Here is a 27,997-nt window from a genome sequence, read left to right on the forward strand (position 1 = left end):
TGCGCTTCGAGCACTCGGTCTGGAAAAGGTTACCCATCACTGCCCTACTCCATCTCAGACAAATGGTTATCCAACATCTTCTTAAAAACTTCCAGTGTTGGAGCATCCACAACTTCTGGAGGCAAGTAGTTCCACTGATTAATTGTTCCAACTGTCAGGAAATTTCTCCTTAGTTTTAAGTTGCTTCTCTCCTTGATTAGTTTCCACCTGTTGCTTCTTGTCCTGCCCTCAGGTGCTTTGGAGAACAGCCCGACTCCCTCTTCTTTGTGGCAACCCCAGAGATATTGGAACACAGCTATCATGTCTCCCCTAGTCCTTCTTTTCATTAAACTAGACATACCCAGTTCTTGCAACCGTTCTTCATATGTTTTAGCCTCCAGTCCCCTAATCATCTTTGTTGCTCTTCTCTGCACTCTTTCTAGAGTCTCAACATCTTTTTTACATCGTGGCAACCAAAACTGGATGCAATATTCCAAATGTGATTTTAACAAAGCATCACGAAGTGACATTAACACTTCACATCATAAGTGTGAGTGAAAATCTGTAAATTTAACCTCACGCATTACATTCCCCCAAAATCTGTAAGTGCCACTGTTTATTTGAATGCTCTCTCATGATTAGCATTTTTACTGCATCCGTCAAATGTTAGAAATCAGCCGTTTTCGTTATTTTGAGTTCAGTGTTTCACTTAACATGCCCAGACACCCTTGCAATGACAATATGAAAATGATCATTTCAAGCTATTTTACAGGTAGCCCTGGACGTATGACCACAATTGAGCCCAACATTTCTGTTGCTCAAAGAGACAAGTTGTTAAGTGAGCTTCAACCCATTTTACGACCTTTCTTGTCACAGTTTTTAAGTGAATCGCTTAAAAACACGGCTGTTAAATGAATCTGGTTTCCCCATTGACTTTGTTTGTCGGAGGCTTGCCAGAGGAAGATCACATGACCTCAGGAGACTGCAACTGTCATAAGTACATGCCAGTTGCCAAGTGTCTGTATTCTGATCACATGACCATGGGGAGACCACAATAATCATTAAGTGTGAAAAACAGTCGTAAGTCACTGTTTTTCAGTGCCATTGTAACTTCAGTCACTAAACGAGCCGTCATTATATTAAGAGCTATCTTTGCCACGTCACTCTAAACTACAGAATTAAGCATTTCTTCCAGAACAACTTCTATTGCAAGGAAAAAATTTAAAAAGAAACTATCCTGTTTTGACTATCGACAGCTTACTATGTACATGAATAAACTGAGGAACTGAACCACGTTTTGACTGGAATAAGGCATCTTCAAACCGCCGTCTTGCTTCAGATACTGAAGAAAATCCATTTCAAGTTAAAGTCAAGTTAAAGATTGTAAGTTAAAGTCAACTTAAGAAAACAAAAACAAAAAAAAGCACAAATTTCTTGGCTAAAACCAGAATCCTTAAAGGGAGAGACAAACAAGGCATCCGGTCTGCCATGGGAAAATAAAATTTAATGACGGGACGGGGTTTTTTTCTCCTTTTTCCCCTTGAGCTAAATTCTGATTTTTGTAGCGAGTGAGTGGCTGGTAGGTTGGTTTTTGGCAAAGCAAGAAGCATCGGAACAAAACACGATAAAATTACATCAAATTTACACCAGAAGAAATAGCATGCATATTTGTTGTCAGATCGGTGTCCGGTGTGGAAGAAGCCGTTTTTAAACCATCTGCCGTTGAAGCCGTACCCCCAAATTTCAGCAGCAAAAGAGATTGTAAGGAAGAGGCACCCCAACTTCTAAAGGCAACCCCCCCTCCCCACCCAATGTTATTTCCCAATTGCACCACTCTTTTGTCTTGCAATGAGTCAGATCCCAGCAGCCTGAATCAGACACTCACAAAGCTATGCGGCTTGACTGGTTTTAGGCACGACGTGTAAAGCAGACCATGATGGCTTGTTCCATAAACCATGGTTACAGCAAACGGTGGTGCGTGCAAGCAGCCCAAGTGCAACCAAGTGTCGGGCTCCGGGGCTCCAGCGTGGATTTATTGCAATGTTTTGGGTTTTAAAATCGAATAATCACCGAGGCGGTATTGCAAAATCACAGAGGCTCTCGAGAAGGCTGGAAAACTGGGGAGTTCCTCCTCCTGGATAGTGAAAGCCTGAAATTCCCAGGAGGGAGGGGAGTTTTAGGCGACTTGGGAGGGAGGGAAGAAAAGAGATGGAAGAAGGAAAGAGAAGGGAGGGAAGTTATGGAAGGAAGGAAGGAAGGAAGGAAGGAAGGAAGGAAGGAAGGAAGGAAGGAAGGAAGGAAGGAAGGAAGGAGAAGGGAGGGAGGGAGGGAGGGAAGGAAAGAGATGGAAGAAGGAAAGAGAAGGGAGGTTATGGAAGGAAGGAAGGAGAAGGGAGGAGGAGGAAGGAAGGAGAAGGAAGGAAGAGAAGGAAGGTTAAGGAAGGAAGGAAGGAAGGAAGGAAGGAGAAGGGAGGGAGGGAGGGAAGGAAAGAGATGGAAGAAGGAAAGAGAAGGGAGGTTAAGGAAGGAAGGAAGGAAGGAAGGAAGGAGAAGGGAGGGAGGGAGGGAGGGAAGGAAAGAGATGGAAGAAGGAAAGAGAAGGGAGGTTATGGAGGGAGGGAGGGAGGAAAAGGTGGGAGAAAGGAAGGGAGAAAGAAAGAGGAGGGAGGAATGGAGGGGAGATGCAAAGAAGGAAGGAAGGAAGGAAAGAGAAGGGGAGGGAGGAAAAAGGAAGGAAATGATGGGATGAAGGATGGAAGGAAGGAAGGAGAAGGAAGGAAGGAAAGAGGAGGGAGGGAGGGAGATGGAAGGAAAGGGAAAGAAAGAAAGAAAGAAAGAAAGAAAGAAAGAAAGAAAGAAAGAAAGACCCCTTCTAATGTATTTATGGGATGAATTTAGTGAGTTTTATACAAGTGATCCCCCACTCTTTTTTTGGGGGGGGAATCAAGGCTCCCCCCTGAATCCCAGAGGGGAGATTTGGGGTCTTTCGGGGGTTTTAAGAAAGGACCTTTGGGGCCTCTGTGGCCCCCCCCCAAAAGCGCCCAAGGAGTCCTGGGCCCCCTTCCGAGCCCCTCTCCTCCCCCCTCCCGGCGCCCCCTCTCCCGCTTCCCCCCGCCCCGCCCGCCCGTCCGCCCCAGCCTACCTGGCAGGGCTGTTGTGTCGAGGGTGCTGGTGGCAGACTCTCGGAGGAGAGAGGCAGGCCGACAGGAAGGACACCCGTCGCCGACTCGCCCGCCGCCTCCCGGCCCGAGGACTCCGAGCGAGGCCGGCCTGGAAAGCCCCGAGACGCCGCCGCCGCCACCGCCGAGCGCCGGCCTCCCCTCCGCCTCTGGGACGAGAACGCCGCCCGGATTGGCCCTGCCAGGCCGCCGTCCTCCTCCCCCTCCTCCTTCTCCGCCTCCTCCTGCGCGCGGCGCGGGCGTGACGTCACCAAAGCGCGCCGTGCGCGGGCGCGCAGTTCCTGCTTCGGCTGATCGGCCGGTGGCGCCGCCGCCGCTGCTGCTGCCGCCTCCGCCGCTGCCGCCCCTCCTTCGCCGGGGAAGGGAAGCCATGTGAGTCCCCGCCTCCTGAATTGGGTTCACGGGGAGACTTTGGACCGGCGCTTTCCCCCCCCCGCCCCCCCGGGACTCTTTCCATGGGTTTCTCTTAATAGAAGGGTCTGTTTATGGTGACAAAAATAATGTCTTCTAATATAACTATATTGACATATGATATATAATATCATAGTCATATATAATATAAGATCATGTAATATAATATAATATAACAATATAATAATATAATATAATATATAACATAAATATCATAACAGCCTAATATAACATAACATCATAGCCTAATATAATATTGACACAATATAATATATAATAACAGCCTAATATGATATTAATATATATTAATTATTATAATATATTAATTATTAATATATTAATATTAATAAATATTAATATGTTATTAAGATATATTAAGGAGCGTGCATAAGAGCACAAAAGTGCCTACCGTTCCTGTCCTATTGTTCCCTTTCATTAGATCAAATTAATATAGTTATTGCATACTTTTGCTTATATATATATATATATTTTTCTTTTATGATGTGTTGTTGTTTTATGTCAATGTTTGTGTATACTGTTGTGACAAAATGAAATAAATAAATAAATAAATAAATAAATAAATATATATATATATAAGTTCCAAAACTTCCAATTTTACACGGGAGAAAACCCGAACAACCAAAGACCTATATACAAACACCCGTGAAAACCTCAGAAAACATATATATATATATATATATTTTCTGAGGTTTTCGCAGGTGTTTGTATGTAGGTCTTTGGTTATTAGGGTTTTCTCCCGCGTAAATTTTACGCGGAAGAAAACCCGAATAACCAAAGACCTACATAATATATATGTATAATATAACAGCCTAATATAATTATGCTGTATTATATATGATGTGATATAATGTAATGTATCATATTATATAAATCATAATGTAACATAACTGTAATAACAGCCTAATATGATATCATAGCCTAATATCATATAACAGACTAATATATTAATATATAATAACAGACTAATATACCATAACATAACAATATAACAGACTAATATATAATATGATATGATGTGTAATATAAAATATAATATATGCCAGTAATATACATATTATGTAATAAGAGCCTAACCTAACATAATATCATTAATAATTTTGTTGTTAGTTGCGAAGTCGTGTCCGACCCATCGTGACCCCATGGACAACATTCCTCCAGGGCTTCCTGTCCTCTGCCATCCACTGGAGTCCATTTAAACTCATGCCAACTGCTTCAGTGACTCCATCCAGCCATCTCGTTCTCTGTCGTCCCGCTCTTGTTTTGCCCTCAATCTTTCCCAGCATTAGGCTCTTCTCCAGTGAGTCCTTCCTTCTCATTAGGTGGCCAAAGTATTTCAGTTTCATCTTCAGGATCTGGCCTTCTAAAGAGCAGTCAGTCAGGGTTGATCTCCTCTAGGACTGACCGGTTGAATTGCCTTGCAGTCCAAGGGACTCGCAGGTGTCTTCTCCAGCACCAGAGTTCAAAGGCCTCAATTCTTTGGCGCTCAGCCTTTCTTATGGTCCAACCTTCACAGCCATACATTGCAACTGGGAAAACCATAGCTTTGACTATACGCACTTTTGTTGGCAGGGTGATGTCTCTGCTTTTTAGTACGCTGTCTAGATTTGCCATGGCTTTCCTCCCCAGGAGCAAGCGTCTTTTTATTTCTTTGCTGCAGTCCCCATCTGCGGTGATCTTGGAGCCCAGGAAAATAAAATCTGTCACTACCTCCATTTCTTCTGCCAGGAATTGAAAGGGACGGATGCCATGATTTTAGTTTTCTTAATGTTGAATTTAAAGCCAACTTTTGCACTCTCCTCCTTCACCCGCATCAAAAGACTCTTTAGTTCCTCTTTGCTTTCTGTCATTAGAGCGGTATCATCTGCATATCTGAGGTTGTTGATATTTCTTCCGGCAATCTTAATTCCAACTTTTGATTCATCCAGCCCAGCCTTTCTCATGATGTGCTCTGCATATAAGTTAAATAGGCAGGGTAATAGTATACAGCCTTGCCGGACTCCTTTCCCAATTTTGAACCAATCAGTGGTTCCGTGTCCAGTTCTCACTGTGGCTTCTTGACCCGCATACAGGTTTCTCAAGAGACAAATAAGATGGTCTGGTACTCCCATCTCTTTAAGAACTTGCCACAATTTGTTGTGATCCACACAATCAAAGGCTTTAGCATAGTCAATGAAGCAGAAGTAGATGTTTTTCTGGAACTCCCTAGCTTTCTCCATGATCCAGCGTATGTTGGCAATTTGATCTCTAGTTCCTCTGCCTCTACGAAATCCTGCCTGTACTTCTGGTAGTTCTTGATCCACATATTGCTGGAGCCTAATATAATAAAAGTAGCCTAATATAATACAGTATAATACATAATAAAAAGGAAAAAGTACAGTATTTTCAATATTAAGCACAAAAAAAAAGAACACGGAGGCATAACGTGAAACTGACAGGAAGGAAATTCAAAAGTCATGTTCGAAAATATGGCTTTACAGAAAAAACAGCGGAAGCAGCTTAGAACCTATTTCCAGTGGAGATAGTGGGTCAATCCAGTGGTGAAATCCAAATATTTTTACTATCGGTTCCGTGGACACGGCTTGGTGGACATGGCAGGGGAAGGCTACTGCAAAATCCCCATTCCCTTCCCACTCCAGGGGAAGGATCCTGCAAAATCTCCATTCCCATCCCACTCTGGGGCCAGCCAGAGGTGGCATTTGCCAGTTCTCCAAACTACTCCAAATTTCCACTATTGGTTCTCTGAAGAGCTGAAAATTTCTGCTACCGGTTCTCCAGAATCTGTCAGAACCTGCCAGATTTCACCCCTGGGTCAATCAGTTGGAAACTGAGTTTAAACATGCTTGGGATAAATACATTACATTCAACAATGTGTGTGTGTGTGTGTAATTAATTAAAAAGAAAACGAACGGATAAACTCAAAGGGCAAATAAATTAGATGGACCAACCATTACATCTTTTTCTGCTGTCAATTTTCTGTTTCTTATTTTTTTAAAAGTCCTACCGTTTTCTTTCCAATATCTTTTTTTCCAGGGCTGATTACTGGAAATCTCAGCCCAAGAAATTCTGTGATTATTGCAAGTGCTGGATAGCAGACAACAAACCGGTATGATGAACTTCTGATTTAATCTAAATCCTGGGATTTGGGTTTTAACATTTTAAATTTAAGCTTCATCAGAGGATCAACAGTTGATATTTGGTTAGTTTCCTAGCCGTATCTTGTGGCTGGCAGAATAGAATAAATGCAGGCAATATAGACTAATGCCTGTATATTTAATGGTTAATATTTTCAGGTTTAGTTGGATCTGGATTCTTGGGGTTAAATTTGAAACTTTGCTTATTCTTTTCGGTGTCACCTTTATTTAAGAGCTGAACCACTTATACAAATTTATATGGTTTAGGGCACCTTTTAAAATCACCTAAAACGCAGAGATACGTAGACAGAAGATGGATTTGATACCAGAGATGTTTTTACTAGGGATATTAAACAGAGCTTACAGTAAAGAAACTCAATATTTGATATTACACATAATTACTGCTGCAAGGATTGTCTATGCACAGTTCTGGAAAAATGAAAAGGTACCAACAGAGGAAGAAATAATCAAGAAAATTCTAGACTGTGTGGAGATGAATAAACGAATGAAAGAAATAAAAGAGAAGGAAGCGACAGAATACTATCAAGTATGGACTAAGCGGTACGAATGGTTAGAGAATAGGAAAAGTAAATATGAATAAATGATGGAGAAGAGAAGGTGTGTCGTGTCCCACTCTTCCGCTGACGGCCGGGTCAGGGAAATCCGAATCAGGCTTGCCTCTGCAGCTCTGCCCAAAGTCCTAGCAAAGTCCTCAGAGCAGGCAGGAGACCAGTAAGTGACTTAAGCAAGATAAGTTCAACTTTGCCTGACTCAGAGACTGCCAGAAAGCAGGTCCTTTATATAGGCCATGGGGTGTGGCTCCATGACTCAGCACTCATTAAGGCCTGCCCCTCCCTTCCTTCTGCTGCCTCCGCCTATCCAGTCTTCTGATGCGAGGATCACTCCAATCAGCAGCTGTTGGTAATAAATCTTCCTCAGGCTCACATGCTGTGGAGGAGGGGGAGGGGTCTAGCTGCTCCCTTTGCCTGGGCATGGAGCCAGGGCTGGGGCCGGGGGGTGCTCCCTCCTCTGCAGCCTGCTTGGGCATGGAGCCAGGGCTGGGACCGGGAGGTGCCCCCTCCTCTTCAGCTTGTCTGGGCATGGAGCCAGGACTGGGGCCGGGAGGCATACATTCCTCCGTGTTCGGGAGCAGATAAGAAGGCCCCGGCTGCTGTGAGAGCGGGCAAGACACAACAAGGTGATAAATGTATAAAATATTGTAAATGAATAAAACTAGATATAAAGGGACGATAAAGATAAGAAAAGGGAAAAAATGGGGAATACATAAAGCAGAAAGTGTGGAACGAAACTGACATGTAAACAGAAATACATATTATGTGTTTGTGTTATATATGTTTGTGTTGTATTGTCTTGTAGTAAAATTAATAAAAAATTTGGATAAAATCACCTAAAATGCCTGCAGGAATAAAATGGCATGGAAACCATTCCTGGTCAGATTCTTTAAAAAATTAGACGTTCTTCAAACAGGGTTGTAAGGGTGAAATATTTACCTTAGCTGCCTCAGGTAGATGTCGTTAGCTTCAGTATTTACACATAGTTGTACAGTTTATTTTTCTCTAATTTAGGAACGTCTCTTCCTTTTTTTTTACAGAGCATCGATTTCCACGAAAGAGGAAAGAACCACAAGGAAAATGTGGCGAAGAAAATTAGCGAGGTAACTCGAAGGCCACCTCCTTGAACCTGAACGGAATGTTTTTTAAAACCCTGCGTGACACATTCCTGCTCCATCCTCTTTTTAAATTGCAGATTAAGCAGAAAAGCTTGGACAAGGCGAAAGAGGACGAAAAAAGGGCAAAGGAGTTTGCAGCCATGGAAGAAGCAGCCACAAAGGCCTATCAGGAAGATTTGAAAAGGCTCGGATTGAAGGCAGGTAGGACTATCGAATAGAAGGACCATCATTGGCAATTTCAAGTAGCCTCCCTTGACTCGAATATACAGGATCCATAAAAATACAGTTAGCCTGTATTTTTAGTGACCGTGTTGTGACCCAGGCCCAAGTAGGTAGTAGGAAACTCAAGTCAGTGAAAAAACAAACTAACTATTCGAACAGCTGAGAATTACTTCATTCCCAGCATAGTTCAACTAAATTAAAGCAAATTCCTCCCAACACAAATTCCTCAGTCCTATCTCAAACCTTGGTCCAATTAAGCAAATTGCCAAAGGCCTTTCTTGGCAAACGTTCAGAAGATACCGATAAGAAACAAATGCGGCAAGACAAACCTATCAATGTTGTTTTCTGGCAAAGAGCCCAAATGCCGTTGCTGGTCTTTTAAGCCTTAGGGGAGGGGCCAATCATCTCCTGGCCCTACTCCCGAGTCGTCCTCTTTGCTTGAGCTGCTCTTGCCTTCTGGCAACTCTTCTCATGGGTGCATTAGGAACAGGTTCCTCCTGTTCCTCTGCCTCACTACTGTCAGTCTCTGGAGGCTCTGGAGTCTGTACCTCACTCCCCGATGTCCCTGGCCCCACCTCAGCCTCATCGCTGTCTGACTCCGTTGCCAGCTCCGCAGGCTGCTGGCGGACCACAACAGACAGTTCGAAGTTACAACAGCACCGAAAAAAAACTGACTTGGGACCATTTTTCACACTTAGGACCATTGCAACCTCCCCTGATCACACGATCCAAATTCGGAAGCTTGGCAACTGGCATGTACCTACGACAGTTGCAATGTCCCCTGGTCACGTGATTTTTGCGACCTTCTGACAAGCCAAGTCAATGGGGAAGCCAGATTAACCTCACAGCCACGTTGCTAACTTAACAACGGCAGTGATTCGCTGAACCACTGTGGCAAGAAAGGTCGTAACATGGGGCACACAGCTCACTGAACGAATTTCTCTCCCTTAGCAATGGAATAGAGTAGAGTAGAGTAGAGCAGAATAGAAATGGAATGGAATGGAATGGAATGGAATAGAATAGAATAGAATAGAATAGAATAGAATAGAATAGAATAGAATAGAATAGAATAGAATAGAATAGAATAGAATAGAATAGAATAGAATAGAATTTTTTATTGGCCAAGTGTGATTGGACACACAAGGAATTTGTCTTGGTGCATATGCTCTCAGTGTACATAAGTTTTGGGCTCAATTGTGGTTGTAAATTGAGGGCTACAGTTTGGTATCATTTTGCAGGTAGTACCCTTACTATTCAGTTCAAATTTTTATTGTCCGTGCACAACATATGTACAATGAGATTGGTTAAGCTCCCTCAGTGCGCATACACCCCCACACAATACAACTCACAGTGAAGACAGAAAATCCCTAAATAAATCATATTAAAAAAAAACACCCAGTCCTATTGTACCAGTGTGAACATGTTACACATTGTGCTGGCCCTGCAGTCCATCATACTACTAGCAATACATGACTAAGTCTTAAAAAAAGATCTATGGGTCTAGCAGAACTTGCTTCGTTGAATTACACCATATTCCACTTGGCACACATCGCTAGAGTTTCAGAGATTTGAAACTGAATATTCAATATTCAAAGGGTTGGGTTAGTTGTCTACTGGAGGGGTCTCCAACCTTGGTGAGCTGGCTGGGGAATTCTGGGAGTTGAAGTCCTCCAGGCTTAAAGTTGCCAAGGTTGGAGACCCCTGGTCTAACGGTGAGGTTCTCTTAGAATTTCTCAGGTGGGCCTTAAAATCTAATATTCCATGTCTCAGAACCTGTAGGACAGCCTTCCTTGCCGATAAAACAGGAAGAAAAGAAGGAGAAAAAAGAGAAAAAAGAAAAGGAGAAAAAAGAAAAGAAGAAAAAAGAGAAACAAACTAAGGGAATTTCATCCAACGGAACAAAGGAATGGGTGCGAGGATTTTCTCCCGAAGGCTACACTTATTATTACAACACAAAATCTGGAGGTAAATTTGCAGCTAATCTCCTTTTATAAATCATGTATCCAGAAACTATAGAAGTTGCCATCAAAACACAACACAAAATGATATTTAGCAATAGTTTTCTCTCTTATTTTACAATCACCATTTATTCTTCCTCTGTATATCCTTTTATTATATATCACCAAGCTAGCAGGAATAGCCAACACTCCAGAAGATAGGCTTAAGATACAGAATGATCTTGACAGACTTGAACATTGGGCGCTATCTAACAAAATGAAATTCAATGGTGAAAAAAGTAAGGTTCTACATTTAGGCAAGGAAAACAAAATGCACAGGTACAGTATATGTGGTACCTCGCTCAGTAGCAGTACCTGTGAGAGGGATCTTGGAGTCCTAGTGGACAACCATTTAAATATGAGCCAGCTGTCTGCTGCAGCTGCCCAAAAAGCCAACACAGTGCTGGGCTGCATAAACAGGGATAGAATCAAGATCACATGAAGTGTTAATACCCCTTTATAAGGCCTTGGTAAAGCCACACTTGGAATATTGCATTCAGCTTTGGTTGCCACGATGTAAAAAAGATGTTGAGACTCTAGAAAGAGTACAGAGAAGAGCAACAAAGATGATGAGGGGACTGGAGGCTAAAACATATGAAGAACGGTTGCAGGAACTGGGCATGGCTACTTTAGTGAAGAGAAGGACCAAGGGAGACATGATAACAGTCTACCAATATCTCAGGGGTTGCCACAAAGAAGAGGGAGTTACACTATTCTCCAAAGCACCTGAGGGCAGGACAAGAAGCTATGGGTGGAAACTACTCAAGGAGAGAAGCAACTTAGAACTAAGGAGGAATTTCCTGACAGTGAGAACAATTAATAAGTGGAACAACTTGCCTGCAGAAGTTGTGAATGGAAATTTTTAAGAAGAGATTGGATAACTATTTGTCTGAAATGATGTAGGGTTTTTTGCCTAAGCAGTGGGTTGGACTAGAAGGCCTCCAAGGTCCCTTCCAACTCTTGTTATTCTATATCTAATGCTGCATGAATGATTTATTTTCCTGGATTCCAAATTAAAGTCTTTGTTTTTTTTTTAAAAACTTCTATTATCATTAAGAATCACAGTGGGAGAAGCCAGAAGGATTTCAGGACACCACTCAGAATTCTCAAAAGGTAACTGAATGCTTATTTATTATTATAGCTATCTCAAAAAATGTTTCTTCATTATTTAAAATGTATTCTCAATTCACTGAAGAATTGGTTTACTTACATTTGTTCTGAATGGATATGATTAGGAATACAATTATCTTAATAGAATAGAATAGAATAGAATAGAATAGAATAGAATAGAATAGAATAGAATAGAATAGAATAGAATAGAATAGAATAGAATTTTTCATTGGCCAAGTGTGATTGGACACACAATGAATTTGTCTTGGTGCATATGCTCTCAGTGTACATAAAAGAAAAGATACCTTCATCAAGGTACAACATTTACAACACAATTGATGGTCAATATATCAATATAAATCATATAAATTAAGAATGCATTTATCAGCCAGAAGTCTCTAGCTTATGTAAAGTCATTTATCAGAATTATTTCCAACATGTAGAGAGATCACTGTGTTGGATTCTGCAATAATTGCATTTTATTATTGACAAGAAGGAAGGGAGCTTACAGTGGCTAAGTTATGATGTTTCACTTTGAAATAAATGTATTTTTACGGCACCTCCGACGAGGTAAAATAAAATCGGCGTATAATGAGAAATGGGTGAGACTTTAATAAGCCTTGATTGCGTGGTTGATTTAGCCTTTGTTTTTCAGGAAGCAGTTTGGATAGAAGGGACAGATGACGATGGTTACACCTACTACTATAACAAGGAGACTGGAGGTGAGAGGTTTTACTCGGGGCCGCTACTTAAGACACAAAGCCACATCTATTCGACAATGAATGTTTAACTGTAGGCAAAATAGAGAGGCCAATTTGACATTTTAAGAATTTGCCTAGCTGCTCTCACAAAATGGCTCCCATAATGGATGTGGCCCATCCAATCTCTCTACCTCCAGCAACCATTTATAGGAATGTTCACCTTCCTTCCTTTCCTTCCTTCCCTCCCTTTCCTCTCTCCCTTCCCTTCCTTTCTTTCCTCTCCCTTTTCTTTCTTTCCTCTCTCCCTTCCTTCCTTCCCCCTTTCCTTCCCTCTCTCCCTTTCCTCTTTCCCTTCCCTTTCTTCCTTCTCTCTGTTCCTTTCCTTCTTTCCCTCCCTTCCTTTCTTTCTTCTCTCCCTTCCTTTCCTTCTCTACCTCTCTCCCTTCCCTTTCTTCCATCTCTCCCTTCCTTTCCTTCCTTCCCTCCCTTCCTTCCCTTTAATAAACTATTTGTTCGTTTTCCCCTGTCTCTCAAATATGCAGTCTTAAATCCTTATGTCTAGCCTGTTGAGGCTGCTTCGTACTTTTAGAGATTGCTGTTCTACATTTATTGCATCGTTTACTTTATATATTGAGGCTCTGTTTTTAAAAGACGGTGTACAACTATATGAAATAACCAAAAATAAGCTACAGAGGTCCAGCCTTGATTTTTGATGGGGATCCAGCAATTTTGATAGGGATCTAAGAATATCTCTTATGTTCGTGAAACGTTTATTTAATCTTATTAATTTGTTCCCACTGAAACATACATTAGGGCCTTTTTCTGTTGGATTCTATTTCTGATATTTCAGATTTTCAGAAAGCTAATTTCCAGACTGATCACATATATACCATATATGTATATATATATTTGCTATTACTTAGTATCAACGTGGGAGAAGCCTGAAGGTTTCGTACCTTTTTCCATAAAGGATAATCCAGATGAAAACTCTTCTGAAGAGATCAGCAAAAACGAATCACCAAAGGTAATATTTATTACCTCCAGCTAATAAATATTAATACCGTATGATTTTTATGTGTGTGCTACATTGGCCATCTATGAATGTTTCCACGTGCCTTGATTGGGTTAAAGTTTACTTGATTGTTGGTCCAGAACAGGGGTCCCCAACCTTTCAAACCTCAGGGACCGCTAAATTCATAATTTTAAATCCTGCGGACCACTAATATGATCTGCCTAATGACCGGCTGGGTGGGTGTGGCTAGGTAGTCATGTGACTGGGTGGGCGTGGCCAACTCGATGTCACTCATGTCAAGGTGGGGCTTTGCCAGACTCTACTCATCCCTCCCTTCCCAGCCACTCCTCGCCTCCCCGTCTGGGCTCCTTAGAGCCCCAACAGGAAGCAGTTGTTGGAGCTAAGCAGCCACTCTGAGAAAGAGTTGGCAAAACAGCTGGTTCAGTTCAAATTGGATCTGGCCGAGAAGGAGGCTCAGCAGATGCACCTCACTGAGGACTAGGAGCATAGGCTTTCCAAGCAGAAGGAAGACATGCGGGAGTGCAAGGCCAGGTGCCGGCGCCTGGAGGCTCAGTGGGCTGAGATGGTCAGCCAGTTCCAGGCCATGATGCAGTCCCACTGGAACGAAGCCCTCCGGCTCTTTGCCACCAGCAACACTTCTCTCCAGCCTTCGCCCAAAGCCCCACACCAGGAGGCCAAAGCAGACCCCAAGTCAGAATTTCTGCCCCCTCCGACCCCGAAGGGGGAGACTCTCTGCAGCAACACAAATGTTCATTGCACATATCCGGCCCAGGGGCCACAGTTTGAGGACCCCTGATTTAGTGCAATATAAAAAATGCAAATAATTTTTCTGCAGACCACCAAAGTTTTCCCACAGACCACCAGTGGTCCACGGACCACCCGTTGGTGACCCCTGGTCTAGAATTAATCTTGGTGTTAATACCTATTTACCTGGGTGTTGATTGTTGGCAAGGATGTTTTGGTTTTTTTGTTTCCTTTCTTGAGGTTTTGGTTGTCTCTCTTCAATGGTGTGTAAATGTTCTTTATCTCTATGTGCCTGTTGATAACTGTTCTGTGCGAGAACCAGAGTTCCACAAATTCTCCAATGTTTTTGGATGTGGTTTGGTCTCAGATGTTCACAGTTTCCGATGGAAATTACATTCAAATCTGTCCATGTGTTGTGCAATTAAGGAGACTATTGTGACAAGCACGTAGTTTCTGCAGTTGGATTGTCCTAAAAGGAAGATCTGTCTATCATTATATTGCAGTTAGAGGCATAAAGACGCACAGTGTAGTTATAGCTTACAGTTATCATAGCCATTACTAAGAAAATACTGCAAATTGTATCAGTAAAATTAGGGAGAGAAGCTTGAATAAACTCAAGAGAGTGGTTGAAAAATTGATCTTCTTATCGCCAAGATAGAATAGAATAGAATAGAATTTTATTGGCCAAGTGTGATTGGACACACAAGGAATTTGTCTTGGTGCATATGCTCTCATTGTACATAAAAGAAAAGATACCTTCATCAAGGTACAACATTTACAACACAATTGATGATCAATATATCAATATAAATCATTATATACTCAAAGATTATATACTCAATATAAAAATCCAAATATCTTAACTTTGGGCTTCTTTTTTTTTTTTTTCAAAGAAAGTAATATTGTCCTAGTGGATAATCAGTTACAGTAAATATGAGCCAGCCGTGTGCAGCAGCTGCCAAAAAAGCCAACACAGTTCTGGGCTGCATTAACAGAGGGACAGAATCAAGATCACATGAAGGGTTAATACCACTTTATAATGCTTTAGTAAGGCCACGCTTGGAATATTGCATCCAGTTTTGGTCGCCACGACGTAAAAACAATATGGAGGCTCTAGAAAGAGTGCAGAGAAGAGCAACAAAGATGATTAGGGGACTGGAGGCTAAAACATATGAAGAACGGTTGCAGGAACTGGGTATGTCTAGTTTAATAAAAAGAAGGACTAGGGGAGACATGACAGCAGTCTTCCAATATCTCAGGGGTTGCCACAAAGAAGAGGGAGTCAAACTATTCTCCAAAGCACCAGAAGGCCAGACAAGAAGCAATGGATGGAAACAACCTAGAACTAAGGCGGAATTTCCTGACAGTGAGAACAATTAACCAGTGGAACAACTTGCCTCCAGAAGTTGTGGATATTCCAACACTGAAGGTTTTTAAGAAGAGATTGGACAACCATCTGTCTGAAATGGTGTAGGGTTCCCTGCCTGAGCGGGAGGTTCAATAGAAGACCTTCCAACTCTGTTATTCTATTCCAGGGGTCTCCAAACGTGACCCCTGTTCCATTCCATTTCATTCTATTCTCTTTTTTTTTTTTTTGAATTTATATCCCGCCCTTCTCCGAAGACTCAGGTCGGCTTACATTGTGTAAGGCAATAGTCTCATCCTATTTGTATATTTATATACAAAGTCAACTTACTATTCTTATATCATTGCATAACAGGATGTACCTTCTCTTGTTTCTCAGAGGAAGGCAGACAGCGATGAAGAAAAGCCTCGCAAACCCAAAAAGATTAGCCCTTACGGAGAGTGGCAGCAGGTAAACAATGAGAAGACTGACCACAAGAAGAGCCCATCTGTTCCATCAGAAACCTCATCCTCGTCGGCTCAGAAGCCCCTCTCTTTCGGCAAATGGGAAGAAATCACGGAAGAAGAAGCATAGTAAGTCTTGCTTTATCCACCTGGAAGCCAGGGACCGCTAGATTTGGGCAGCATGACACCGATAATCCCAGGGTCCGAATTACATTGCATTCTATATATTTTTTCTGGTTCCTGGTTAATTGTTAATAGTATGAACTGAGGTGCTGAAGATATTGTCTTTGCAAGGACCCTGCTTAGTAGGTATATACAAGGGGACACCATGCATTTGTGTCCTATCTCTTATTTACAATACCAACCCGCCTAAGCAGTTACTGCTGTAAGGGAGTTGGGTGGTTTAGAAAGAGTAGAGTAGAGGGGGAGGGGGAGGAGGGGAGAGGAATGGAATAAAATAAGAGAGAGGGAGAAATGAGATAGATCGACAGATGATAGACATAGACCTAGATATAAACAGATGATAGAGATAGACGAGAGAGAGAGAGAGATTATGATGGATGAGTGGATGGATGGATGGATGGATGGATGGATGGATGGATGGATGGATGGATTGATAGATGTAATAGAGATAGACAGATGATAGAGATAGACAAGACAGAAATGAGAGACAGACGATAAGAGATAGATAATAGGATATATAGATAAACAGATGATAGCGATAGACAAGATAGAAGATAGACAGATGATAGATATAGACAATAAATAGATGGATGGATGGATGGATGGATGGATGGATGGATGGATGGATGGATGGATAGATAGATAGATGAATAGAATAGCATAGCATAGCATAGCATAGCATAGCATAGCATAGCATAGAATAGAATAGAATAGAATAGGTTTTTTTTTTATTGGCCAAGTGTGATTGACACACAAGGAATTTGTCTTGGTGCATATGCTCTCAGTGTACATAAAAGAAAAGATACCTTCAACAAGGTACAACACTTATAATACTTAATGATTGTCATAGGCTACAAATAAGCAATCAGGAAACAATATCAGAATAAATCGTAAGGATACAAGCAACAAAGTTACAGTCATAAATGGAAGGAGAAGGGTAATGGGAACGATGAGAAGATTAATAACGTAGGTAAATAGATGATAGATAGATAGATAGATAGATAGATAGATAGATAGATAGATAGATAGATAGATAGATAGATAGATAGATGATTGATAGATAGATATAATAGAGATAAACAGATGATAGAGATAGAGATAGATATAGTGAGATGATAAACAGAGGTAGCCAGATGATAAGACAGGTGGATGGATGGACGGACGGACGGACAGAAATAACCTATCTTATAAATACAGACATATAAACTAGTTGTGAGAGATTAAAGTAAAGCATGTTTGAAAATTTTGGGGAACAGGGCATTAGATGGAGGAAAGAGATTGTGCACACTTAAAACACACGTCAAACCTACCACTTCAGAGTAATTTAACTCTTCAGAAGGTTTGACATCCACCTGGACTTAATTTCACTTTAAACCAGAATGTTCAAAGCGCTTTATTTAAGGAAGTTTGATTCTTTTAACCGAGTTCTTTCACCTCCAAGTTCTGCTCGTGTGTCATACTTCATTGATTTTAAATTTTTGGTTTTAAAGAAGAGGCTCAGCAGAATGGGGGGGGGGGAGGGAAACAGGATTCTCGTTTTACGCATAACAGTAGATAGGGGCAGATTTTTCGTTCTCGTAGCCCAGTGAGAACGTTTGTATTTAAGAAGATAACACCTATTTCATTGAGCAAGATAACTCTCTGTACGCCGCCTAGAGTGACTCGCGAGAGGTAGATGGACAGTCTCTAAATGTGATCAATAAAATTTGTCCCCCAAAAAAACCCCTCCCTTCTGAAATCTGCCATTATCAATAGCTAGAGCTATGCAAACTTGTCTCTCTGCAGGTTATAACATTTGAGAAAATTGCTGGTCACAACCTTCTTTCTGTTTTCAGGAAACAACTTGAGTTAAAAGAAATGAGTGGGGCGGTGGCCTAGGGGTGGAGCTCTCGCCTCACAATCAGGAGGCTGGGAGTTCGATCCTAGGTAGAGGCTGATATTTCTCTCTCTGGGCACGCTGAGAATATATCTGCTGAACAAAACTCCGCACTGGCGACAGGAAGGGCATCGGGCCAGAAATTACTCGGCTCCGTTCAGTTGTCCAGACTCCACCCCACAAGGGATTAAAAGAGGATGACTTGAATTAAAAGATGTTTATATACAGCCAGGCACCTTGGTACCTGAGCCAGTTTTATTTTCAAGCAGCTTTTGTTCAACAAACTTCTCATTTTCCTTTAGCGAGAAGGTCGACTTGGAGCTTCCTAGTAAGGAGAGCAACAGCGCCCCAGTTGTAGAAGTACCAGACGACGCCAAAGTGATCTTCAAAGAAAAAACCGTCACTTCCCTCGGCGACGTCACGGAACAGATGCCGGTTTTCAGAAAGCGGAAATTTGAAAATGGGAAATCTCGAAACATTCGACAGAGGCTGAGCGATCACTAACACCCTGGCTGCATTGTCAACCAAACACTTTCGAGGACAAGAAAACAAAAGGACGCCAGGAAAAGATGGACTGTTTAAAGCAATTCCTTCACAAGACATGACTGTAATTTTTAGAGATCATAGTTTTTCAAACAATGTCTTGGGTGTAAAATGTACAGAATATTTGTTTTCCTTCCCCCAAGTTATGTTATTTTAGTTTGCTGGATTTCTTTTTTTTTTTTTTCCCCTTTGTGAGGTCGTGTAAATATATTTTTTAAATAGCGGGTGAAAGGCGGTTCAGCGTACCTTACAAGGGAGCATATGGTTGTGAATCCTTTTCCAAGAAAAATAAACACAGTAATTGCTTAACAACGTCTTCGTAAGTTTTAGCAAAGGCTGGGTTGCGAGGAGAGTAAATGTAAAATGCTGCAGCTGTATGGCGTGAAAAATCAGTATCACACATAAGTTCCAGTTCAGAAGATTTTATCACTCAAGCCTATAAACAAAAAATTTAGTCAACTAATGGTCAGGGCTAAATTGATGCCAGATTAAGAGTTAACAGAACTCAGGAGTGGTTGGACTTGGAACATTTGTGGAGACATAATGATTCTAGGATGAGTTCTCTCTTGACTCCGCCCCAATGGTGAGATGCAAGAATTTTTGCTACCAGTTCTGTGGGCTTGGCTTGGTGGGGGTCATGTGACTGGGTGAGTATCACCAACTTCCCCCCCCCTTTTTTTAAGCATTTTTACTACCTATTCACCGCAAACCGGTAATAAAAAAAATGCTTTAAAAAAGTAAAAAAAAAGGTTCCGACGATCACAGCTGTGCCGCCTGGTCATTGGAACATTTTTTTTTTACTTTTTTAAAGCATTTTTTTTACTACTGATTTGTCCAAACTGGTAGTTTTTATCACTACTGGTTCATCTAAATCGGAGTAAACCAGTAGCATTTCATCCCTGCTCCGCCCCCAGGCACCGCCTGCACTTCTACAATGTCATATGAATTCTAAAAGTAGTGTTAGTGGTATTGTCAATGGGAAGTCTCAGTCTTGGTTGTCCCAAAGATACTTTTTACAAGAGGCAACTGGACTTTCTGGTTTTTCTTTGAAGACATTTTGCTTCTCATCCCAGAAGCTTCTTCAACTCTGGCTGGAAGGTGGGGAAGGGAAGGATTGATATTCCTTGCAGACAGCTGGTCATTTGCATCCTTTTAGAGAGTTGTTGAGGCCACTTGGAGGTTTATCTGTGTCCTCAGGGTCTCCTGAGTGGTGCAAATGGTTCCTGTAGCCTGCAATTTTTTCCCCTCTGGAAATCCATTCCTACTCCCACACCGTTCAAAGGGTCTTCATCCCAAATTGTATAGCTCAAAGTCTGTAGTGATTTTCAGCCATCCAGGTCCCAAAGGTGCTTTTTCAGGAGGCACCTACACTTCCACAATGTCAGATGAATTCTAGAGAGAGTCATCGAGGCCACTTGGGGGTTTCTCTCTGTCCTCGGGGTCACCTGAGTGGTGCAAATGGATGTGGAGCCTTCTTGGAACTGCTGAAAGGAGTATGTTGTTGACTGGAGATAGATGATGTTGCATCCCTCCCCCTCTGTTGAGAGAGGGCTGTTCAATTTTGACCTAGATGGCCTCTTTGACCCCTCTTTCAAACCGGCGGTCCTCTCTGTTTAAAATGTGGACTTTGCTTTCTTCAAAAAAGATGTAAAAACATGTAAAAAAGATGTTGAGACTCTAGAAAGAGTGCAGAGAAGAGCAACGAAGATGATTAGGGGACTGGAGGCTAAAACATATGAAGAACGGTTGCAGGAACTCGATGATGTCTAGTTTAATGAAAAGAAGGACTGGGGTGACATGATAGCAGGGTTCCAGTATCTCAGGAGCGGCCACAAAGAAGAGGGAGTCAAACTATTCTCCAAAGCACCTGAGGGTAGAACAAGAAGCAATGGGTGGAAACTGATCAAGGAAAGAAGCAACTTAGAACTAAGGAGAAATTTCCTGACAGTTAGAACAATTAATCAGTGGAACGACTCGCCTGCAGAAGTTGTAAATGCTCCAACACTGGAAATTTTTAAGAAAATGTTGGATAATCATCTGACTGAGATGGTGTAGGGTTTCCTGCCTGGGCAGGGTTTGGACTAGAAGGCCTCCAAGGTCCCTTCCAACTCTGTTGTTATATTATATTATTATATTATATTAAAAGGCTGGCCTTTGTGTTTTAAATGCAGATGGACTGCTAAATCTAGTCCTGATGGGTTTGTTCTCTGATGTTGCGCCACGCGTTTGTGAAATGGTTGTTTTGTTTCCCCCAAGTTCAGATCTGCACAAGGCTCACTGCATTGGACTGCCTATACCATGTTGCTCCGTTTGTGCCTGGGTGTTTTATTCTTGGACAAGTGGACAAGCTTCTCCCTTAATGTGTTCTTGGGTTTGAAGTGTGCACATATGTAATGTCAGCTGAAGATCCTCCTGTGGTTTTCCAATATGCCTGCAACGTGTGAATGTTAGTGGTATGGTTGATCCTTGTTATTCTCAAATTCTGTATTTGTGAATTTCACCTACACAGTCATTTGCAGACATGCAGAGAACAGTGGGGGGGAAAAAATCTATTCGCCCAACCACACGTTCCCAGCTGAGACTAGGTGGGATAGAGAAGGTGACCCTCTGCAGCTCTCGTGCAACAAGGTTTATTAGTGCAATTAAAACATTTAATAACAAACTTACATTCCCAGAAAATCTTTGGTTTTCCATTCTTAGCTTTCGTGCTTTCGGGGTATTTGAAAATAGGAGAGCTGGTGTTCCTTTTAGAATATCGGTAACACAGGCAGAAAAAGTTTAAAACTGCAATATACCGTATTCTTTGGAGTATAGCACGCTCCAGAATATAAGACACACCTACCTTTTTTGGGGAGGAAAACAAGAAAAAAAATCTGCCTCTGCCTCCCAGCAATTTGCCTCCTTGCAGCAAACAGCAAGCAACCTGTTGGTTTCAGCTTCAGCACAGCCTGATTAGCACAAGCAGCTGATTGTTGATTGGATCGGCCTTCTGACCATCAGCTATTTCAGGCTGCAGGGATTGCCATAGCCTGTTGCCGCCTCCGTGCACCCTATTTTTGGCCTCTGCATCCCGTTTTCAGTCTCCGCACACCTTGTTTTCGGCTTCTGCGCGCCCCGTTTTCCGCCAGTTCCGGGTGGCGGGGATCGGAATGGGCGGAAAATGGGGCAAGCGGAGGCCGAAAACAAGGTGTGCGGAGACTGAAAACGGGATGCGGAGGCCGAAAATGGGGCACTTGGAAGCAGCAATAGGCTATGGCAATCCCTGCAGCCTGAAACAGCTGATGGCCAGGAGGCCGATCCAACCAACAATCAGCTGCTTGTGCTAATCAGGCTGTGCTGAAACTGAAACAGGCTGTTTGCTGCAAGGAGGCAAATTGTCTTCTAACAATTTGTGAATCTTCTAACAGAGGCCAAAGCAGTGGGGAGGGGGCTACATTTGGTGTATAAGACCCACCCAAATTTTCACCCTCTTTCGGGGGGGGGAGGGAGTGCGTCTTATACTCCAAAAAATACAGTACATGGCTTTTAAATTAAAATAATTTCAGGATTGTGACTTAAAACAGTAGGGGATCATCCCTAATTTAACACTTTCACTAAAACACATAAGAGTATGTGATATGTTATATTCTTATATAAGAATAAAGTTACCTTGTTTATACAGTAAAACCGGATGACCCTTTTCAAGAATGCATTGGACATTCTTCGAAATTTATGTTCTCCTTCACTAGCACAAAATGTAGTATTCTACAACAGTTACTAACAGAGTTTTCAGATGTATTCAGTCATGGGTAACAAATCGCTTAAAGGCCGTTAAAAATTAACATTCGTTTTGTTGGTAGCTGGTGTCTAGCAACACTCAAGATATATTCAGATAACAGTCTTGACATAAATCAATTTTCTCTAGTTGCTAGTCAAAGCTCTGACTTTTGCACAGAGACCTAAGAAATCTTTGACACTGAAGAAAAGCGACTACTGAATTAAAACCAACTGGCAAGTAAGAAAGAAACTTGGGATGATCTTGGATGAAAAAACTACTTTGTATTCTTTTACCATTTTAATGATGCGATGGGGCTCACTGCCTTTAGAAATATTTGTTGAGTTGGGTTCTCAGAATTCCCAAACTAACTTTTAAAGGATGGAAATGGCTTCTTTGGATCCAGGCAGGATTCAGTCCTGTGTGATTCCACCAGAAGATCCATTATGCTGAATTTTATAGACTGCCTTTAAACATGTTATAAGATTGAGAGCGCTATAATAAAACGATAAGCTACGATCCCTTCTCTTTTACTGTGTTTTTTTTTTCCATTGGTAAAGCCAGTCTTTAAAGAATTGTTCTTTGCAATGAAAGGGTTATCGAAATAATTAGGATCAATTTATTTAACTTTGATACCAAACGTAATTAAGAGGACGTTACTGCTTTTTAATATATGTGTGTGTGTGTGTGTTTCTCATTGCAGACAGGAAAGCTAAGCTTCTGTATGGTATCTTAACTCTCAGGAAACAGGCTTTTTATTAGCCTAATCAATTTGATTAAAAGGCAGGCACTTTCACACCTTTTAATAAAATGGGTTATAGTCTGGAGAAGTGCTACCAGACTCCTTCTGATTTACTGATAAAAAATAATGACATGGGAACGACACATGGCAATAAATTTTAATAGAAATCAAAATTCCTTTATTTCTATCCAGCTTTCCTCTTGAATCAAAGGTATCCGGTGGATCCTGAACCAGAATGACAAATAAAGCCCAAGAGGTAAGCCAAAAATATTTTATTTTGTCTGAATCCTTTGGAGTTCTCCATTCCTCTGATCACAACAAAATACCTTATGCCACCAGACTTGAAATCCTGGATTTAGAAAATTTAGAACTCCGCCGCCTTCGACATGACCTGAGTTTAACTCATAGAATCATCTATTACAATGTCCTTTCTATTGAAGACTACTTCAGCTTCAATCGCAACAATACAAGAGCACACAATAGATTTAAACTTAATGTGAACCGCTCCAATCTTGATTGTAGAAAATATGACTTCAGTAACAGAGTTGTTAATGCCTGGAATGCACTACCTGACTCTGTGGTCTCTTCCCAAAATCCCCAAGGCTTTAACCAAAGACTATCTACTATTGACCTCACCCCATTCCTAAGAGGTCTGTAAGGGGCGTGCATAAGAGTACTAACGTGCCTACCGTTCCTGTTCTAATGTTCCCTTTGATTGTATCCAATTTGTATAGTTAATTCATGCTTATATATACTTTGGTGTTTGACAAATAAATAAATAAATAAATAAATAAATAAATCAAACACGTCTAATTATTTTAAGTATGAGACCAGCGTTCTGGACGTCTTAAGTTTTGAGCTGAATTTGTGGCTGGCAAATGGTAGTGTGGTGCCATCAAAATAATTTTGCATTCATGTAAATCGTCAATTTTTTACTAACACTTTAAGAAAATATTAAGAAATACTATAGTAATAAATGTGGGTTTTTCTTAAAAAGAATTTTTAAGTTTGGGGTTTTTTTTACTTTTAAGTGTCCCTGCTCCTGTTAAAGCAGAGGCACTAATAGTAAAAAAAAACCCACCACATTTCTTAGCATTTTAAAAATTTCTAGTGTTATGAAACTTATAGGATGCATTCTATTGTTGGTATACATGGTGTTTATGCAGTGTTAATTAAAGATTATCAACACTAATTCTTAGGCCATTAAGGGAGGAGAGAGAGGAGAGGAGAAAGGGAAGGAAAGGAGGAAGGGAAGGGAAGGGAGAGGAGAGGAGAGCGGAAGAGGGAAGAGAGATGGAAAGGAAAGGATGGAAGGAAGGAAAAATCAATGTTAATTGAAATTTAAATGTTAATGAGCTTAAGATTGCACAAATACTTGGATGCAACTTGTTGTTTTTTTAATCTTATATTTAAATTCTTTAAATTTATGGAGCCAACTAAAGAAACCTGTTAGTCAGAAGCGACCCAGCAATAAACCTCAGTTAACAGAAGCCATTATTCAATCTTGGTTTCACATGATAACAGCTGCAGAACTCAAAGACTTGGTTCACTCCATGGGAAGACGTTGTAAGGCCGTAATTCATGCTAAAAGTTACCCAACTAAGTATTAACTGACATGGTGATCATTTTTGTATATCTCATTTTTTCTATGTGTTTCACTTTTCTTCTTTATACTGTAACTGATGTCCTAAGAGTAAATCCTTCAAAAAAAGTTATGGCATTACATTTTTGATTAAATGACCTTTCCATTGATATATCATTTTATAGTACTACTCCCAAAGAAAAAAAGTGGTGTTATAAACTAGTTTTAGAAAATACACTTTTTCCAAAAGGTTTCCTCAATTTTGGCCACTACTGTATATGGTAGGCTTGAAATCGTTGTAAAAGTTATATATTGGCTTGAATGAGTGGAGACATAAGAGAAAGTCCAAGGAGAACCTGATTTATAGAGGAATTCTCTCTTCGCCTCTGTCCTTTACTTGGTCAGGATGAAACCCCACCTTAGAAAAAATTCCTTAAGAGGAATATATTATGTCATTCCAGCCTCTAAGACAGTGGTTCTCAACCTGTGGGTTGCGACCCCGTTGGGGGTCGAATGACGATTTGCCAGGGGTCGCCTAAGACCATTGGAAATATGGGAAGTATATAAGAATCACATCCAATGGTTGACTTTACAAGCCAGCTGCAATCACTCCCAATCGCTAGCCAATATGGCTTCAGGCGCGATGAATTAAAAAAGAGAGAAATCTTTGCTCTGATGTCTCCCTCTCAAGCCAGCTGCAATCACTCCCAATCGCTAGCCTAATCTGGCTTCAGGCGCCATAAACTTAATAGGGGAGGAGTCTCCGCTTTAATGCCTCCGTCCTCAAGGCAATTGCAAGCAGTTCAGATCGCTAGCCAATATGGCTTCAGGCGCGATAAATTCAAAACGAAAATAATTTTATGGTTGAGGTCGCCACATCGTGGGGAATTGTATTAAAGGGGTCGCAGCACTATAAAGGTTGAGAACCATGGCTCTAAGACATTGGGGTTTGGGGAATAAGGGAACTGCATCTCTGATTCCGACACCCTTTTGACTCCATCAAGTGCCTGACCATGTTCTACGGATGTCATATCGATTCCTAGGATGCCGTCATCAATCTCCAGTCCCTCCGAGATCTTGGCAAGCAGCTGAGCTTCGAGTGGCCCATGGTGGCCTATGAACTGGGATTCACTCGGGCTGAAATTGGCCAGATCCATGCTGTCACCCCAGAGAAGAAAAGTCAGGCTCAGAAGATGCTGGAACACTGGTAAGATAACCCTGACAAAGTACAAAATGAGTCCAAAGACTTTGGCATAAGTTCTTGAGTTCTTACTATCTTTAAATTTCATCCAGAATATTCCTGATCCAAGGATGTGTGGGCTGATGGATGAGTGGATGGATGAGTGGATGGATGAGTGGATGGATGGATGGATGGATGAGTGGATGGGTGATTGGGTGGGTGAGTGAATGGCTGGATGGCTGGTTGGATGGATGATGGATCAGTGATAGATGGAGGCTAGATAGATTGATGGATAGATGGGTGATGGATGGGTGATGGATGGATGGGTGAGTGGATGGATGGGTGAGTGGATGGATGGATAGAAAAGTGGGTGGAAGGGTGAGTGGTTGGTGGTTGGATGGTGGGTTTGGTTGTTTTCTTGCAGACATTTCATGACCCATCTAGGTAACATCATCACTGCTAGTAAGGAGTGAGGTTTGCCTTACTAGCGCTGATGATGTTACCTAGTTGTGTCATGAAACATTTGTAAGAAAACAAGCCAGTTCAGAAAACCCCAAGGACCCCACAGTCCTCCTCCTCCTGGCCCACACTTCCTTCTAGCACCGATGATGTTACCTAGGTGGGTAATGAAACCGTCTGCAAGAAAACAGCCAAGCTCAGAGTGCACCCAAGGACCCCTCTCTTAGTTCTCCATTTCTGAGTTCACAAGTTTATGCTTTACAGGTCCTTTATTACTTCTTTGACAGTATATCAACCTTGAAAAGTCATAGCCTGGTTTTACATATATTTTTTTAGTCCTCTGATTTTACCAGCTTGCTTCAGGAATGGAGAACGGCCTTTTGAAATCTTCCAGGTATGGAAAGCTTGACCTGACCAAAGCTCCAGGAGAGAGTTTGTAGAGGAATAAAGTGATTTTGAACATGGAAGAATGCTCCTTGCTCAACTAGCTTGGAAGCCATCAATATAAATCCATCTCTCTATATTTTTTGCTAGTTATCTTGAGGAAGGAGCCATGCAGACATTCTAAGTTGAGAAAAGGATTATGCCTGAGATGTAATCATTTGAGGAGGAGGAGGACGGGGGGGGGGGGTCCTTGGTATTCTTTGAGCTTGGTTGTTTTCTTGCAGATGTTTCATGACCCAACTAGGGAACATCAGCAGTGTTAGAAGAGTTTGAGGAGAGGAGAGAGGAAGAGGAGGAGGAGGAGTGGACAGTAGAGTCCTTGGTTCTCTCTAAGCTTGGTTGTTTTCTTGCAGACGTTTTATTAATAACCAACTAGGTAATTAATATCATCAGTGCTAGAAGGGTGTGGAGATTCGGTGGGGAGGGGGAGGAGGAGGAGGAGGATTGTGGGGTCCTTGGTGCTCTCTGAGCTTGGTTATTTTCTTGCAGACGTATTATTACCCACCTAGGTAACATCATCAGTGCTAATATGCAGTGAAGTTTGTCTTACTAGCACCGATGATGTTACCTGGTTAGGTAATGAAACTTCTGCAAATAAACAACCAAGCCCAGAAAACAACAAGGACCCACCCCTCATTTCATCCCCGAGCTCCAAATATTCTCCTTTCTTAGAGTGGACAACTTGAAACGGCAAAAGGTGCAAAGACTTGGTGCGAAGACCAAACTAAACGTGCCATGTGCAAAATAGGCGGCAATATAAATTTCCTAAATAAAATAAAATAAAAATAAATAAATACAGAGACCGTCGAATGATTGGGCATGCGCTTCCTTCGGCAAATTTTTTTCTGAACCTCTTGGGCCATCCCACTCCAGGTACGAGCGATCGTGGGACAAACCGAACAAGACAAAACTGCTTCAAGAGGCTCTCGAAAAATCTGGACGGCAGGATTTGGCCGAGAAGCTTCGTTGCCTTCACTGGGGCCATCAGAAGTTGAGCGATAAGGTGGAGCTGCCCTCGGCGTTCCCCTTCCTCATCACCGTGTATAAGACGACGAACAACAAGGAGCGGCTCAAGAAAATCAACCAGCTTACTCATAAGTAAATCCGGAGATTCCCAAACCTCACATCAAGAGCCGAGCTGAGCTCAGCGGGACTCTTTAAAACAGGGGTCTCCAACCTTGGTCCCTTTAAGACTTGTGGACTTCAA

At 41.7% G+C, this 27,997-nt stretch overlaps 3 protein-coding genes across 3 annotated transcripts in view; 2 read left to right on the forward strand and 1 right to left on the reverse strand.

Moving 5' to 3' along the window:
* Positions 1–3,260, reverse strand: part of ELF1 (E74 like ETS transcription factor 1) — a 97,631-nt gene extending 94,371 nt beyond the window's left edge. The window contains exon 1 of the mRNA XM_058184820.1: positions 3,122–3,260. The gene's annotated coding sequence lies outside the window, so the exon portion shown is untranslated. The remainder of the gene's footprint in view (positions 1–3,121) is intronic.
* A 137-nt stretch (positions 3,261–3,397) lies between these two features.
* On the forward strand, positions 3,398–18,945 carry WBP4 (WW domain binding protein 4). The gene is made up of 10 exons (XM_058184822.1): positions 3,398–3,530; positions 6,621–6,693; positions 8,334–8,396; positions 8,489–8,612; positions 10,404–10,598; positions 11,688–11,743; positions 12,396–12,462; positions 13,365–13,465; positions 15,963–16,156; positions 18,389–18,945. Coding segments are annotated over exons 1-10 (1,077 nt in total). The 5' UTR covers positions 3,398–3,528; the 3' UTR covers positions 18,591–18,945.
* A 3,200-nt stretch (positions 18,946–22,145) lies between these two features.
* On the forward strand, positions 22,146–27,997 carry LOC131199256 (p53-induced death domain-containing protein 1-like). Its single transcript, XM_058184824.1, has 3 exons — positions 22,146–23,381; positions 25,751–25,914; positions 27,664–27,997. The coding sequence occupies exons 1-3, from the start codon at positions 23,361–23,363 to the stop codon at positions 27,890–27,892; spliced, it is 414 nt and encodes a 137-aa protein (XP_058040807.1). The 5' UTR covers positions 22,146–23,360; the 3' UTR covers positions 27,893–27,997.

Source organism: Ahaetulla prasina, chromosome 5 (assembly GCF_028640845.1).
Source record: "Ahaetulla prasina isolate Xishuangbanna chromosome 5, ASM2864084v1, whole genome shotgun sequence".
NCBI lineage: Eukaryota > Metazoa > Chordata > Lepidosauria > Squamata > Colubridae > Ahaetulla > Ahaetulla prasina.